Source organism: Gymnogyps californianus, chromosome 28 (assembly GCF_018139145.2).
Source record: "Gymnogyps californianus isolate 813 chromosome 28, ASM1813914v2, whole genome shotgun sequence".
NCBI classification, from domain to species: Eukaryota; Metazoa; Chordata; class Aves; order Accipitriformes; family Cathartidae; genus Gymnogyps; species Gymnogyps californianus.
This window is the reverse complement of record NC_059498.1, coordinates 6462978-6480016: the sequence shown is the minus strand read 5'-3', so window position 1 is coordinate 6480016 and position 17039 is coordinate 6462978. Positions and strand designations below refer to the sequence as shown.

The 17039-nt window shown below is 45.0% G+C and overlaps 2 protein-coding genes across 2 annotated transcripts in view; one reads left to right on the top strand and one right to left on the bottom strand.

The window, feature by feature from the left end:
- Positions 1-1425: 1425 nt before the first annotated feature.
- On the bottom strand, positions 1426-7588 carry ZPBP2 (zona pellucida binding protein 2). Its single transcript, XM_050911963.1, has 8 exons — positions 7510-7588; positions 6625-6705; positions 5946-6071; positions 5218-5379; positions 4117-4335; positions 2837-2922; positions 2074-2251; positions 1426-1523 (listed from the first exon to the last, which is right to left on the bottom strand). Exons 1-8 carry the CDS (start codon positions 7586-7588, stop codon positions 1426-1428), a joined length of 1029 nt encoding a protein of 342 aa, XP_050767920.1.
- A 7412-nt stretch (positions 7589-15000) lies between these two features.
- IKZF3 (IKAROS family zinc finger 3) overlaps positions 15001-17039 on the top strand; it is a 32871-nt gene continuing 30832 nt past the window's right edge. The window contains 2 exon segments of the mRNA XM_050911729.1: positions 15001-15040; positions 15043-15225. Of these exon segments, the coding sequence (XP_050767686.1) occupies positions 15001-15040; positions 15043-15225 (223 nt within the window).

Here is a 17039-nt window from a genome sequence, read left to right as displayed (position 1 = left end):
TGCTCGGATTGCGGGGGTTACACCACCGTCGCACAAGCGGCTTCAAAAGGGCCCGCGTCGGCCGGCCGCGCTTCGCGAGGGAAAGGAGGGCGAGAGTTCTCTGGTGTCCCTCGACAGAGTGAGTCTGGAAGCCGGCAGCTCCCGGCAGGGAACAGCTTCCAAAGCTTCAAACCAAGCTTTAAAAGCCCCTGTTGCGGTAGCTCCACCGTGGCCGCAGAAGCCTGCGGCAGGCTGGCCGCTCCGGCGGGCTCGCACAGCCCGTGCTCTGCCCCGCACCGGGGCTGGGGAGAAGTCAGGGTTACTTGTGAAGCTCCTGAAAGCAGGAAAATAATCTTTACTAATAGCGCCTTATGAGCAAAATGATGAATGGCTGCAGATCCAGCAGCTACCCTTCAAAAGCAGATCGGAGTAAGTCTTTTCTGGGAAGAGAACTTTCCCATTATCTCAGCGCTTTGGCAATTTGTATCTTGACTGGTTACTCATCCGGTGAACTTGAGGGGAATTTACAGCTGGTGTAAGAGGATCATCTGGTCGTACAGCACAGCACCCGGGGCCAGCACGGCGCTGCCACGAGGAGTTCATGCTGCTGAAGGAAAAGATGCAGCAGCAAGCAGGCGGAGGAGGCTCAGCAGCCGCTCCGCTTCCCCCCCTCGGGACATAACCCGCTTCTTTCTGGGGAGCAGCGGACAAGAAGAGAAACCATAAAACCTGGGTCCTTAATTCTCCTGACTGCTGGGCTGTAGAATTTGTAATGAAGCCTCTCTCTTTTCTCGGAGACCTGATTTCACTTTCCATCTGCTGGTGTCCGCTCATCAGCAGAGCTCCCACTGGCGGAGCAATACGGAAAGCCCTGGGCGCGCCGGGCTCCGTTAACTAGTGCATTGTACAGTTCTGCACAGGGCAGGCTGGAACACTTCAGACACAGAGAAAGAAACGGGGAAAAACAAAGGGAAGGGCATTTAATGTCGAAGATTAAATACTTCTATTAATATCTGCTAGACATCGCTCAGAGATTCTGGCATATGTCATTGTGGCGCATAACTCCACTACAACTACCTGCCGCCTTTCCCCGAATTGTTTATAGCTCCTTTACGTTCTCTGAGCAAACTGCAGCACAAAGCTGTGGTGTGTCTGGTGTCACCACCAAGAAACAGACTCTTTGCACTAACAGCCACGTGACAACCTTCCTTTTTTTTCACTGAATTACTTTACCTTGCGTGAACACTTCATTTTACACGTCATTTTTACAGTCTAAGTGGTCCCTGAATACAGAAAATCTCGGGGGACATATATGATGATGTTTTGCGATTGTTCAAAAATGAATGTAGGATTCCAGAATTGGCAGCTAAAAATGAAAAGAACATCACAAAACCAATAACGCTTTCACAGCTGCTCTTTGGTTTTCCAGTTTCTGTCGTCAGTTTATTAGCAAGATCTCGCTCCGTACTTTTTGACCCGAGGCCTTGTACAAATCTGGCAGGTCACTCCGTTGTTGGGACTGTAAGTTCCCGGATCGCAAACCACTGCGAAGAGAACACAGTCAGCGTTTCAGCCAGCTCCCCTCTGCCTCAGCCGGGGCTGGGACTGTCAGACACCACCACGTGCCCGTGCCTTCCCGACGCTGTAAGGGAGATCTCGCCCTTCCCCAGCCCGCTGAGCCTGCCTCTCGCTAAACAGCCCAACTCCAGAACTAGCAGGAGGTGCTGCTGGCGAAAGGTCTTGTAAAACGGCTGAGTGTTTTCTAGCGGCACTACCATTAAGGTAATTGTTTCTTATTTGCTCTATATCCTGAGCATAGTCACTCACCAGTGACCTGGAAGAAAAAAAAAAGCCGCTTCACTGCTTCCACTTACTCTATTTGGAAACACAGTTACACCTACGAACGCACTAACAAACGCTGCCAGCTTGTTTTCTGTTCCTATCGGGTTTTTTTAAATCTGCGATGTGAATGTCTTTCCAAAAGATGAATGGAAATATCGTTGCTTTTGACACTGATATTTACCAAATACTCTTCAGGGAAGCCTGTGATCAGAGCTAATAAGCTATGTTTAAATCGATGTATTTTATATTTACCACAGCAACTAGCGCAGTTCTTGTGGGTGATCTCGTTTTTCCCAAAACCTGGCCGACAACTGTCAATGTGAGTAACCGAGAAGCTGTTGTCCACATAGTGTATTGTAGGAACAGTTCGAAACTCGTGCTTCAAAGCATACGTCTGCTGACTGAAAAACTCTCCAATTCGATCTCTTGCCTAAAATTCAGAAACATTGGAAGAATAAAAAAGAGTCAGTTGTTTTTTCTTGATTTTAAAAATATCAGTAAATACTTTGTAGTCCTGATTTCCACACACACTGACCAGTCACCTTAACTGGGAGTCTTCCTTTGGCTTCAGAGGGCCTGGGATCAGACCCAGTATGCAATCTGATAGCATATATTAACATTAACAAGCCAGAGATAACAGATTTTAGAAATCAGCTATGGTAGATTTACTTTAAATTGTATTCCATTTACCAAATCATAAATCAAAGATTAGTTTAGAGAACTGGAAGCTCAGTATACTAATTAAATATTAACGTTTATAATTCTTTATTCTTAGAGGTAAATATAAAGGAAATAATAAGCCTGATTTTTTTTTTTTAAACTGTTTGGATCAATTTGACTTTTAAAAACGGTTTTCCATCCTGAACTGATTTATTTGAAATCCATGGATCGTCATTTACAATTAATCCCATAAAATCTGGGTGAAGCTGGATTACTACCAGTCAAATCTGTAGACGCTAAGGCAGAAATTTGTGTTAAATACGCAGAGAAGACACAAGGGTGGCTGACACAGAACCTCTTGAGCTCTCATGTTTGTCGCATCTTCGCAATCGTAAGGAACCTGGTGGCAAACTTCTTCCCATCCTGGTGCAAAAGGATTGACTATGGGTGGGGGGGGAAAAAAGATACGTGTACATGTGTTGAAGAATATATTACAATGAAGTCAAATACCTCAAGCAGGGATCTTGAGGTTCATTTCAGAAAACGTCGACAAATAAAACGCATTACCGCTTTTAGCATCTTACGGTGCTCACTTCATCCTATCGTACTCTCTTAATTTTGCCTCTAATTTGTGAAGAATGGTGGGTTTGGGTTTTTTTCCTTTTCTTTCACCTGTCACTGTCTGCAGTCAAGATCATGTTTTGAAACAGTTCTTTTGATTGGGTGCATTTGAATGTTGAAAAATGAGTGACTGATAAAAGGGGGAAAACCAGATTTGATCCTGGTGGTTTCTGTCCAGTTACTGAAATCGCTTTGTTCCAGTAAGAGTCAGAGGTCAAACAATAAAATAACGTGGGGAAAAATATACTAAGCTGACAGGAAGAATGGAACCAAATTCTCACACAGTACCCTCAGGTTACAGAAAGGGCTGAAGTTTTACGTAAATGTAAAACCTTTGGGTCCTCAGTTTGTTCTGAACGTTTCTTGACTTCACTGAGGGGAAAATGGCCACAAAACTGTTCCATAACTTGTTGGATGGTCCCTCTTGGCACATGACGAGAACAGATACAGGAGAGAATGTGGTCAAAGCATCAATGAATAACTTCTTTTCCTCAGTGGTAAAACATCTCTAAATTAGGGCGGCCATCAGGGTTGATTTAACCTGTTTTGCAAGGCAATACGGCCACATCAGTATTACCATAAGGGAACTGTGAGGCTCTTGCTTTTAACCTCTGTGCAGTTTCCTAGAATCAAGCAAAACCACAGAGGTCACAGACTTATTAAAAATCAAATAATGAAAAACAAATATGACCATTTTCCTTTTTTACAAAAAAAACCCAGACACGGCATCTTATCAGCTATCTCCTTTCAACAATCCTTTCCAACTGCACACCTTGAAAAGTAACATTCCTCGCTAAGGTTGTAAGAAGTACAATACTACAACTTCAACATATAAACTGCATTTTAGCTCCATCTGTGGGCTAGCAAGAAAAAATACAGGGACTCCGAAAGAAAGCAGGGAAACAACTTCTGAAGGTATACTTGACTTCAATGGATTTCAGATGTTGTTTATAGTACTCTCTGTTGTTTACAAAAATAAATGATCCCTCCCAAACAAACACCGAAACGTGTTACCTTGAAAACTAACAAACAGTTCATGCAGGAGGCCTTGTTTTGGTATCTTGACAGAATGGCATTTGTAGGACGACTCTACGATGTGACACGTCAGATCAGAGATGATGTTATTTAAGATTTTCTTTAGTTCCTCAAAGAACTGGCCGTTAGCTACTAGCTCGCATTCCTTTGTAGTAAAGCGAACAAAGACTCGATATGCATGGTCAGCTTCCCTGTACGCTTTAAGAAAATAGTTTGTGTGTGAGTTCTGTGGTGTAATCACAGATTGAATCTGATACAGAACCTTATCATCTGTATCAGTGTACTTTGTATCTGAAATATGGGCTCTTATTCAAAAGTAAACAAATAAATAAAGTTTACTCATTAACCATAACAGAACAAATTTGTCCTTGCCAGAGCTGACTCAAATAGTAAGAGACATTTTAGTTGGAAATGTACGTGCTTATGTTACGAGGTTCTGCTCCCAAATATTAAAACAAAAAAGGGGGCAAATAGTAAAATAACACATGCCTAGCATGCCTACAAAGTTGTGTAACTGAAATGGATCGGGATTATGCAAAAGCATTCTATGCAATTCTGGTGTAGGAGTGAATGCTTTTTAAAATTATTTTAAAAGTTAGTGTTTCTCAAGCATTTTTGGAAATGTTATTTTGTGCGTGGGGAGGTGATGCTGGTGAATGGTGGTTACAAATGGCGGAAGAAGGCTCGAGTGTGCTGCTCGAGCAGTTGGGGCGGAGGGCTCACTCTGCACCAGCGTATGTTCGGTAATCTCTCCCGCGGGAGACTGCGCTCAGACGCCAGCTTCCTTTTCAGATCTTAGATATCACTGGAATTGCTGTAGTTCACTTTGTTCTTATTAAGGGTAGAGATTATTTTATTCTTTGAGCGGCCATATATTCTTGGTAGCAGCTATTTAAAACTTTTTCCAAAACTGGGAGAGGGGGTGTGTGTGTACAAATATAAAAAAATTATTTTCTATTCTGGGATAAAATGTTAGCTAATTATTTCTTTTATCAAGCCTTGCAATAAACATGCGCTTCACAAACACACCAAACTACAAAGGCTCTGTGCATCAGCTTGCTGGTAAGTTAGCAATCTTACCATATACCATAAATTTATATGCCTCAACCATTTCTCTTTCTTCTTGTGTCGTAGTTTCTATGATTTTGTGAGAAAGAGTGCAAGTGTAGGCTCCAGACATAGACTCCTTAAAACCCATCACCATCAGCTTTCCTGTTTCTGTAAGATTCACATACATTTGCCCTAGAATAGAAACAGGAAATACTTGATTACTGGAAATGTTCAGTTTCTGATGCTCTGCTCATTTAGAACATTAGAAGATGAGAGCTTGCTCTTGTACATAATGACACTGATTCATGTTAGTCTGAAACAGTCTAAAATTTATGACCTTTAGGACTTATTGCAAGTTTCCTTCTATCTATCTCAAGCACTTGAAAATTTTAAGAGGGAGAAGAGAAACATAGTCTAATGTCAGAGCTCGTGGAAAAATTTGACAGAGGACCAAGTGACTATTTGGACCCACCATCCTATTGCAGGGTGGTATCAACAGAAACAAGGAAAATATGTGATTTCACGTACAGTAATCTACTTAGCCATTTGTGGTTGACTTTTTCCCTTGTAAATAGAAAACAGAAACTATTTCTCTATCTCTGCATATTTTCCTGATTGTCTCCCCACCCGCCAAGGCAGAGGCTGTTTCTAAGTTTGTGAAAAAGTACTGTAAAAAGCCTGTTCTGTTAGTGACTGGGGGAAAAATGGCTAAGGTAGGCAGACTGGAAAGCCTTTGTAGCCCGAACAAAGCGACTAACCTGCTAAATTTTTTCCATCTGGACCAATCCACAAATACGTGGGATCTATTACTTCTTCTTGAGAACGAGCCAAATCCATACATACTAGAAACGGGCTATTTGTAAACACCTTAACATACACGTTCACTGCAATAGAAGAGAATAAGGAAAATGACATGAAATGCTTCGATTGAATGAAATCCCCCAAGTACTCATTTAAAAAATATATTTAATGTAATGCAAAGTTTATTTTTCATGTTTGGACTTGAAAAGTGTACGGTTAATCTTTTATCTCCGTTCGCTCTTATTAATATGGCGGAACTGTCCACAGCACGCTTGGTGCTGACTGTGCGCAGGAGACACTCGAGTCCCACACAAATCATGTCGCGGGGTCACAAAAAGCACCAGATTTTGAGCCCGTTGCTGAGTGGGACCCTCATTTAGACGTTAAATTTTCAGAAGTGCTTACAGTAGCACCACAGGACAAATGTATTTCTAAACCCACCCACCCACCCCCTTGTTACTGTATGCTATCAGGATCGTATTCTGGAGTCTCCAGCACTGTGTTTAGCTAGGCTTGGTTGTGTCACCTCTGTGTGTAGCGGTGCCTACATAACGATCACTGTACTTAAAACTCCATTTTAAAAGTCCAGTAAGACCTAAATATATATATATATATATATATAAAAGACAAGTTTACCTTCATGTTTGGTGTCGCCATAAACATAATTCTTATCAATTAAATCAATAGAATGTTGCTCTTCCTTAGATACAGCTCTCACTGTAGGGAAAAGGACTTAGGATATTACAGAGAGAAATCTAAACGTGTGATTGTTAACCATTTATTTTGTCCTAGCGAGTTTCTGTCTCTTGCCTTACTTGTTCTTTCTCCCCACGCCCTTTTCTTAAAAACAAGGGCTCCCACTCGTTGCTCACTTGCCAGTTTTTGTTGCTTTAGTGCCCAGGTTGCCAATTTGCCTTGATATACCAGGTTCCAAACGAGCTGAGCCTTCCTCTTTACAAAAAGCCAATAAAATAGTTATAAAATCTAACTAGAAAGCTAAGGCTCTTCACAGTGACCCCAAGGAGAACCAGGATGGGTGCAACATGGTGACCGTGGGAGGGTATTGAGACTTCAAGTATCGGTGAGCCTTTGCCTTTTGGGAAACAGTAGGCAGAAGTCTAGGCACGAGGGTTTCTGTTACGAGAACCCCCAGGAGATGTGAAGGTCGTTAGAATTTGTGATTTTTCAGGCCATGGTGGCAGATGAGGATGGCCCCGTCTGACCGCTGCTGTCCCAGACTCGGGTCAAGAGGGAGAAGGGCACTGCTGGGATCCACACCTTCCCATCTCAAAGGGGCTTTTATCGCCAACTGCCGAGGGAAGGTCCTGCAAAGGACAACTGCTCTCCACAGACGGCCGTGCCCCGAGCGGAGAGGTGCCCACTGCCCCCGTCCCTCAGCAGCCCGAGCCCCGCAGCTGCCCCCTGAGGAGACCGTGCCTCGCTGAGGGCACCATCCCTCGCAGAGGGCACCCATCGCCGCGGCCCTGCCGCTCCCTCCCTCGGTACCTCCGCTCAGAGCACCCAAGCCTGCCACCATCACCGCCACCATCCCCAAGAGGGGCCCCGGGGGGGAGCGCTGCCTCCCGCCGCCCCCGGCCATGAACACCGCGCCGCCCTCCCCGCCTCCCACCGCGCCAACGGCCGCCGCGCGGCGCCAACCGCCGGGGCGGGGCGGGGTTGGGGGGGGGGCGCTCAGGGCCCTGCCCGCCCTTCGCGCGCGCCCGGCGCTTCCCGCCCTTTCCTCTCCTCAGCGCCGCCGGCGGACGGCGCGGCGGGGGTGTGCAGCCTCTCCTTGCCTCACCGCAGCGCTTCGGGCGGGAAGGGCGGTCGGCAGCTCCTCGCTCGGCCGCCTCTTCCTCACCCACACCCTGTGCTTTTTAAAAATTCTCTGTTTTTTTTTTTTCTTTTTTTTTTTTTTTTCCTGCCTCACAGGTCTGTGGGCCGCTTGGCTAGTGAAGGATGGCCCCGCTCCCCGGGTGCCAGCCGCCCCCCCCCCGCCCCGGGCTCCTGCGCTGTCGTGCCTCAACCCCATGCTTGAGAAACTACCATGTCGCTCTTCCACAGTGCGTAGTGAAATTTATTTTTGACTCTTAAGGTGGTGTTTCCAGCTGTGTGGGCAAGGATAGGAAACTAGGGGGGGAGGAGGGAATAGGTTCAGGCATGGGCTGTGGTCTGTCTGCTCGGTGTGCTGAACCTGCCCCGTAACCGCAGGGCCGGCCGGGCTGGCGTCCCCAACTCCGCGTTTTGAGGTGACTGCAAGCTTTGCACACCAGGGTGTTCTTCAGCTGCAGGTTTCTGGAGCGAGTCATTACGGGACAGGTACTTTCAGCTTAAAAACAAAAAACATTCCTGCCACTTGCAGTGAGAAAGACTGAAAGTAAGAGCCGGGCATATCCTGTTGGCTCAAAAATAAAGCCAAATGCCACATTATTACTTCAAGTACTCACTGGTTTTGAAGTCAGTTAAATGTTTTGGAAGACTTGCTTATGACTTTTAAAAGTAGAAATATTTTGTTTCTAGAGTGAGTGTTATAAAAATACTCAGGAAACAGCTGAACAGGGAGAGGAGGGTACTTGCATTCGACCACACTGCACATCATGAGACACTCAAGATTGGGAACTGTGGCCAAGCCTCTGGCAGTTAGCTAAATCATATTTATCGTGCAGCCCCAGACCATGCCAGTGTCCAAAAATGATGTAATAGTATTTGCATAACAAATATGGAACCAGTCAACACAGGAATGAGAGTTATTTTTGTAGATAGCTGTAAAAGTTTTAATTCAATGCTTCTACGTAAAACCACTTAAGTTATGAGTTTTCGTTAATAAAGCATAAAAAAAAAGTGTGAAAAGGTATCAAATTATTGATGGAAAATACTTTTACTCAAGCCTAGTGTCCCTCATTTCATGTCTTGCAAAACTCCTTGCCCTACTAAATGTGTGCACTGCCTCTATTTCACTTCTCTCTCTTTGCAGGGAAGTGGCCACACTTTCTTCTTCCTTAGACCAAGATATTAACTCTCAAGTGGTCGGTTAAGGTATAAGAACTATGTCAGGGTTTTCATTTTTAATTTCCTTGAGCTGCTGAACAGTTCATAATTAGGACCACCTCAAAAGATCCAGCGTTCCCATGTGTTGAATGTTTTCAGTTTTACTCAAAGTTAACATTTCACGCTTACGCCGTATAGGCAAAATGATTCAGTTTTTAACGTGTCTGCTATAAACTAGTCATATTTCAGTCTGAGCATCCTCTGTTCCTAAGGATGTTTATAGCCTATTGTCCTGTAACTGTCCTACACAGCCCATCGGTCCCCAGCTTGTTTATTATTATTATTATAAAATAGTATCTTTACTATAAAGCTTTGTCTGCAGTTTTGAATCTTTACAAACTTAGGCTCCTGGTCTGTGTCTTTAGTCAGATGACTCATTCCTTTTCCAGTCTATGATATTTCTAAGTTACAGACTGATAAATTGTCACTACAGATTTGTAAACTCGGGGAAAAAAAAAGCTGGTTAAGCTTAAGAACAGAGTAATGGCGGGGGGAGGATTTGATAGGACAAAATGTGAAGTCATGTATTTATGAGTTACTAGGTATTCCTGCTAACAGCTATAAGTTCTGTCAGTAGGAAATGATAGAAGAGGAAAAAAAATGTATTGTAAACTTGATCATGGTGTGAGTAGATATTAAAAAGGCAAATATTTTATCCTAGGAAATATGTAGAGAGATTTCCAGGAGTACAGGGTCACGTGAATGACCTGTGCAAGGCTCTGGAGAGATGTTACCTGGGATGCAGAGCACAAGTTTTGTCCCTGATCTTTAAGGTGGGTGATCTAAAGCAGAGATAATGCAAAGGAGGGCCACGATGAACATCGTGGCATTTTTTATAGGCTGGCAAACCCAGGCTCTTTTGATTTCCGCCCTTGAAATAAAAGCAGAGAGAAGACATGATTGATTATCTGATGGTAAATGGGAGGGAAAGTAAAGATTTAAATTAGAGAACAAATCTGGCAGGGCAGTAAGAGAAAATGGCCATGAATAATCCTGGGATGGAAAACAGAGGTTTCTGATCACCACACAGTAGATTCCAGGGCTTCCTTAAAGTTCATAGGAGCAAGAAACCTTCCTAATTATTAAATGGTTCTGGAAGGGGAATGCAGAGATTGTCTGGAATAGCAGAGAATTGGGCTTGATTATCCCAGATATCTTTTTTTAACATTGTATTTGCAGAATCTTTGGAAAAGCATCAATTTAAGAAGCAGTCATTGACACAACACAGAAAGTAAGTGGGAGAATTCTGTTTTGGTGTTGTGTTGTCACCAGACACCTGAGCTATGGTAATTCGCACTCGCTGTCTTTGGTTTTATGTCCAAGTGACCAGGTCAGATCACAATTTCATTTGCCACTTCATTAACTCCTAGATTCTCAAGTCGCATGAGTGTTATTACTGATTTCTGGACCCCTTTGTGGAAAACATATGTAGTAAAGGAACAAAAATGCATTAAGCCTCTATCAGTCTTCTTACCCCAAAACATGCATTTCTCAGTTTTAAAATATAGCTGAGTTGCAGGGCCAATAAAGCCCAACCCAAACCAAAAGCACAATGTGATGAAATAAGTATAAAACTGTAATAAACAGATGCAGCAATAACCCCAAGGGTCCAGAGGTGCCCCTGCCCTAGTCATGCTGAAGATCAGCGAGCCTTCCATCTACAGCATCTTGGGTTCGTTGTTTGCCTTTTTCTCTCTCAGCTGCCTCTGGCTCATCGGAGTTCGAAGCTGCAAACACGACCTATGCTGATGCACTGATGTTCTGTGCTGATCTGAGATCTAGGCCAGCTATTATCTTTTTGGGCCTTTTCTTGGTAAATAGCTCTGGGCTTTGGGTGAAGCAAAATGCCATGACTAGTGCTTAGCTTGCACATAAAGTCAAGACCGCGTTGGTCTGGCACAGCTCATGCTTCCTTGTGAATCATAGGAGGGTTTGGGTCGGAAGGGACCCGTAAAGGTCATCTGGTGCCAGCCCCCGCCGTGGGCAGGGACATCCTGCACTAGGTCGGGTTGCTCAAAGCCCCGTCCGAGCCCTGTGTAGAGTGAGCCTCCTTTCAGAAGCCTGCACTAGAGGTACAAAAAGCATTATTTAACAATTCCCTGAGTACTTTGAAATTCGTATTTGCTTTAATTTATTAAACAATTTTGTAACTTGATTTTCTTCTAAATAGCAATGCTCTTTTGTTAAGAAAAACAGCTGACAAGTTTTATTTTACTCTTATCTCCGTCATTTAATGTACGGTCCAAGGAGTGCGATTTGTTAAGGAATAACGCAAAGAAAGCAGCAGTTTGAGGCTGCCTTACCATGTTTACATGATGCGTAAACAAAGCCAGGACAAATTGCACACAAAGGAAATTAAGTCTGTAGAACAGAACTTACTCTTTCATGTGCGTGGGCATCCCAGCGCACCATTGCCACACCAGTTCTAATAAAGCCTTAGACTACTTGGCTCTGCAGTGTAAAATAAAATGAGTCAGAAGTCTGCCAACGCAAACCAGCTCCGTGTCGCCCTGCTAAACTCTCCGTATGAATAGCTATTGTCCCTTGAGTGACCTAACCCAAGGCATCACAAACGGCTTTCCCGCGCTATTTTAGGTGTTGGCGCTTGCTGCAGGCGTTAAAGATGAAGGGTTCCCGAAAATGCTAAGTAGCATTTTTGACTGGCTCTCCGTAACGGGTTGTGGATCCCTTTCTCCGGCTGGCGACCCTTCCGCAGAAGGGGCTGTCAGATGGCTTCCCCCCTGGCAGCGCTGGGGCAGCTGGGGGGAAACAGAGCACGCTTCTCGTCAGATAGGCTCGCTGGTGGGGACGTGGGTTGGAGGGAACCGGCGACCTAGCTGGAGATGTGGTGGGCAGCTGGGGACCTGTGTGATCACCTGGCTGCCTTGGCCCTGAACGTGGGAGCGTGGCTAAGCCCTCAGGGTAGGGTTATTCCTGTTAGGTTGCTTTATTTCTCCGGGAGCTGCTCCCCTTGGTCCCGCTCCTGATGGTATCCCTGGCCTAAGGACCGGCCATGGCTTCTTTACCTGTGGAGCCACCTCCGATGGTGGGGAAAGAGCTCATCTCCCATGAAGTTGAGAGGGATGTTTTCTGTAAAGCGCAGGGTTTCCAGTGTTTCGTTTTGGCCCCTTAGTGTGTTGCGTGAGAGCAGGGGTGCTCCCGGCTCTGCCTCCCCGGGGTTCACCGCCTGCCTGTGCTGGTTTTCAGCCTGCTCTGCGCTGGCCATCGCCTCTGGGTTTCTGCTGCAGGACGGCCTCACCTACAGCCTTCGCCAGGCTGCTGGAGGAGAGCGCGGCGCTTGGACTGGTGTCAGCCTCTCGTTCCGGAGACGCTCTTCACAGTCTGATGCCGTTTGTCCTACAAAAATGGCTGGGGCCTCCCTCACCCCCCACCCCCCCAAAACACACTCTTTGCCCTCAGCCACCCGTGCCCCGCCGCTTTCCCTCCCGAGGGGCCCGCTGGTGCCGGTGTCTCCGCCGAGTAGCCATCGTTTAGCACCAGCGGCGAGCTCCAAGGCAGGCAAGCGGCCGGGGCCGGGGCTGGGACCGGGTCGGCTCCGCTCCCCGCCGCCCGGCGCCGCTCTCCGCCCGCCGAGCGCCGCCGCCGCCGGGCCGGGCCGGATGTCGCGGTGCCCGCGGCGGGTGGGAGGCGAGGCGAGGCCGGTGAGCTCCGCTGACAGTCCCGGAGCCCGGGCGGGCAGGTGGAGCCGGGAGCCGCGGCCGGAGCATGGAAGGTGAGAAACGACCCCGCTCTTTTCCCCGGGCCGGGATGGGGTGGGGGGGGTGGGGGGGAAGGCGCTGCCGCTCGCCGGTCCTCCCCGCCGACCCCGCTCGGGGCGCTGGCACCGTGCTCCACCTCCCGTTTACTTCCAAGCGGCTTCTTCAGCGCTTTCTGCAAACAGATTGCAGCCTCTGGAGGAGAAACCTAATCGCGTGTTGCAATTAAACAGGAAACGAACGGGGCTTTTTCCCCCCCTCTCTGTTTAATTTCAGAAACATCACAACATGGATGATAAAGCTGGGTTTTAGAGCCCGCTTTATCTACTGTTCATATTCTAGGTTTTAACGAATTAAAGGGCGTGTTGGTTTCTTTTCGCTTGTAAAACGTGCATGTAACTTTCAGAGCCAGCAAAGAACAAGTTGCGAGTTAATCTTGGGCTACAGCGTGATTTGCTTTGGAAGAAAAGCAAAATTACCAGTGTTTTTAATAAGCCTGGCAAAGAAGCGTTGCAAAGCATCACTTGATTTATTATTTCAGAAGTGGATATTCTTATTTCAACTCATCGTTTTAAGGGCTTGAGCTTAGATTCTGTTGTGTCTCAATGACTTGAGGCTTTTGGTTATTTTAAGTTAGAAGCAGTTGCCTATTTAAAAATGTGTTCTCCTTTGCTAAAGGCTTTTTAAATGTTTGTATTTAAATAATTGCTCTCATAGAATCTGACTGAATCGAGACTATCACTGCTTGAGAGACATAACTAATGTTTTGAAAGAATGGGTCTGATGGCAGTTCGGCACTTAGAAATGCAGCCTCGTTTTCTTCATCAAGTCGGGTCCACTGTATGTCTTTTGTGGGAGAAGAAAGCTCTTTAGGTATGTCGGTATAGTCTCTGATTAGAAAATGAGCGTGTTTCTGCCATTGTAACTGAGATTATTTAAGAAGTCTCTTTTTTGTGTTCCTATTTCTTGTACACTTAAAGTTAACCTGCAAATAAGCCTTCAGATTTTAGTGCTGTATGTGGGGATTATGAGCATCAGTTAATGTGCCCGAGCTTGTTCTATTCGGGGTGAAGTTAATGTAAAAGTGTTATGCTGTGTTATCTCTGGATACACTAACTGCCAAGTGTCTCTGTTTCCATGGGTCTTGGGAAGATCTTGGTTCCACTGGAGTCAATGGGAAATTTGCCATTGAGGACAAAGGGGTAATGCTGCTGTCCTCGATGTTCTGCGCTCAGTGTGAGGAGGCTCAGTACGGTCACTGACCGGGCGACGGGCACTGGCAAGAGTAGGTGTTTGAGACCTGGCTCTAGGAAGCCAAAATCTGCAATCTTTACTTGGTTGCATCTCTTCACGACTGGTTTATTTTTGCAAAAATCACAAGAGCTGACCTCATGCTGTCATTTCCATTTGCTGTACTGGGATGAACGTGTTAAATTACTGGAAGATATTCTGCTGGTTTTAGAAGGTCATATGCTACAATAGGAGAAAAGTGTTATCCTTAGTTATGCACTGCTGATCAGGATTTCTTCCCAAAATGACATGTGCACGTAAAATGCCCGTGTCATTTCAAACATTACATGACGCTTAGGAGCAGCAAAGTATTAGAGGTGCTGCAAAGAGTTTATTTGGTCCAAGTACCTTCTTCAGAAAGCCATTGAGACTGTAAATGCTGAAGAAGGCCATTCAGTGGGGAAATTAGATAGGCTTTCTCTCTTTAATAGTGCAGTGCGGGTTGAAGGGGAAAAACGTGTTGGGGTGAAAGAGGTTGACTGCTGTACGTAGCAAATGCACTGCGAGCATTTAGGGATAAGGCTGTGGAGGTCTACCTGTAGGGCAGGAGCCAAGATTGGTGTGTGGTTTATTTTTGGCTTGCTTGTGCCTCTTAAGACGGCGCAGAGACAAGGAAACAAGCTGTGTTTGCTCCATAGGCTGTGATAGAAGGACTAAGAGCGTATGGGATTTAAAAAGATGTCCCCTTCGCAATGCTGTTGGGTTGAAAACTGCAGCTGGCAGTAAAAAGGCAATGTTCTGGTTTTCACTTTGGAGGCAAACAGGTAAGATTATAATAATTCAAGACGTACCTCCCGTTCTGTTGGCTACAGCTGTATTGATGATAGAAAGGTATTAGTGTTATCATTTCTTTGAAAAACATCCATTTTAGGGGGGTTAAAATACAGGTAGGCTGTTTTGTTGCTTCTGTTAACTCGTCAAATACCAGGATAAAGTATGAACACAGTTATGTATTAAAATGCCATAGCACTTTTTTAGCAAGCTATTTGAATATTTTTGCTCACTTTGGCTATTGGCGTAGAACACAGGATGGCTAAGGATTGGTTTCAAAAGCACAAGAATTTTACTTCTGCTTTGTAAATGAACATCGTGCGTCAGCTGCAACACACACAAGACAAGCGTCTTCTTTCCATGCGCCCTAGTCAGTGGATCTCTTTGAAGCTTGGGAAGACTAACGTGCTCTGTAAGTGATTTCCCGTGTTGTGCTTTTCTGAACGTTAGGTAGAAATATGGTCTTATTTGTACAGAATCGGGGATGGAAGCTTCCTAGACCTTCTCCTTCTAGCACACTTACGTGACACAGTGAAGGACCTGGCTTAAAATATTTTACTCGGGAAAGAGACCTGAGCTTAAATATTAAGAGACGACTAAGGCTGTAAGAAGCTGCCTGAGACTAATACCATAAAGAAACCAGGTACTGATGAGTGGTTGTTGGAGGCTTGAAAGTGATACAAAGACTGGGATATTTCTCAACAAAAAAGAGAAACGTTATACGGTATGTCGTCATTCTTATCTCTTCAGAAGGCTTGTACTGCCCAGCAGCCCATCATGGACAGGAGCCTGTTATGCTCAACAAAATGTAAATAAATGCGCAGAGACCATCTCGACATTAAGTCGATGAGCATCTGAGGACTGGCCGAACAGGTCCTGCTGGGCTGTCGCATGGTTCAGGCAGTACCCTTGGCTAGCAGGTTATCCTGTAGCTGCCGTTCAGAGGTGCTCGGAACAGAACAGTTGAGTGACTGTTAGGGGTGTTGCACTGAGCCCTACGCACAGAAGCTTGTGCTGATGCGATTTACCCAATAAGCTATAGCAATGTATGCATCCTTGGAGGAGTGACTGTGCGCTCGGGAGATGTCCTGGGGAATACAATGGTTTCTGAACCAATATAGTTATACAGGAATATATGTGGAATTGTCTGATTTGAAGCAGCCGCGTTAGGGGCTCTAATTCTTCGTTTCAAGACCTGGCAGCCCGGGGGAAGGCAGAATTGCTGCAGAGTTTCCAAGCCACACCTCTCCCCCCACCCGGCGGGCATCCTTTTTGCTTAATCCTGGGGCTTTGACCAGTTCAGTGCTTTATCACCCAAATGGGGCAACTGCACAGGATTTCTGAATGCAATGAAAATCGAATTCAATTATTATGGAATAATGGGGATTTCATTGTCTTGCTCAAAGCTTAATTATTTGCACAATTACAAGGGCTTGTGTAATTTAAGTATCTGTATTATTACAATGTAAAATTAAAATCAATACTGGAGAGAATTTTGTTCATGTACCGTGTATTTACTGATGTTTCCCCATCATTATTCACAGTACAAATTGGTCTGTTTGCTTCTTTGTACCTCACTTTTCCTGGTGCGATAAAATGAAACAAAGACAAATTAAGAGCTGTAACTATGGAGTTCCTTCATCTTATTTATTTATTTTAAAAATACAGATTTAGTAAATATTTGAACTTTTTGTCATTTAATTCCGTGACTATCTTTATGACACAAGGCAACATTCTTAGCTCTAATAAAAGACACTTAATGAAAAGCTTGCATTCCTGCTAAATTTGCATGAAAGGGTAGGAGCTCTGATTTAATTTTAGGATACATTTCATAAGTGCTAATAGCTTAACAACTTGTCTGCAGTCAGGAGTTACACCCTGAAGAGCTCAGGCCACTGCTGGATGACTTGAATCATTAATAGTGGTTTTTTTTCTTGCTGCTCTTTGGTAATAGCTAGTTAAGAGTAATGGGAACTACATGCATAATGTAACTCTTAGACCCATTATTGAGAAATGGGAGCTGAATGCTTTCGTTTAGGAAACAATAGAACCAAACATTTAAAAAACCTTTGTTGGATAGTTCTGTTGTTGCTTTTTTTCTTCTCTGAGTTTGCCTTTGTTTTGTTGGAGCATCAGCCCATCCTCTATTCATGCAGGTTTTTTGGATAGCCTCATCTGATACTAGGCTTCTTCGCTGTAGAGTTAACAGAGCTTTATATTTTGACG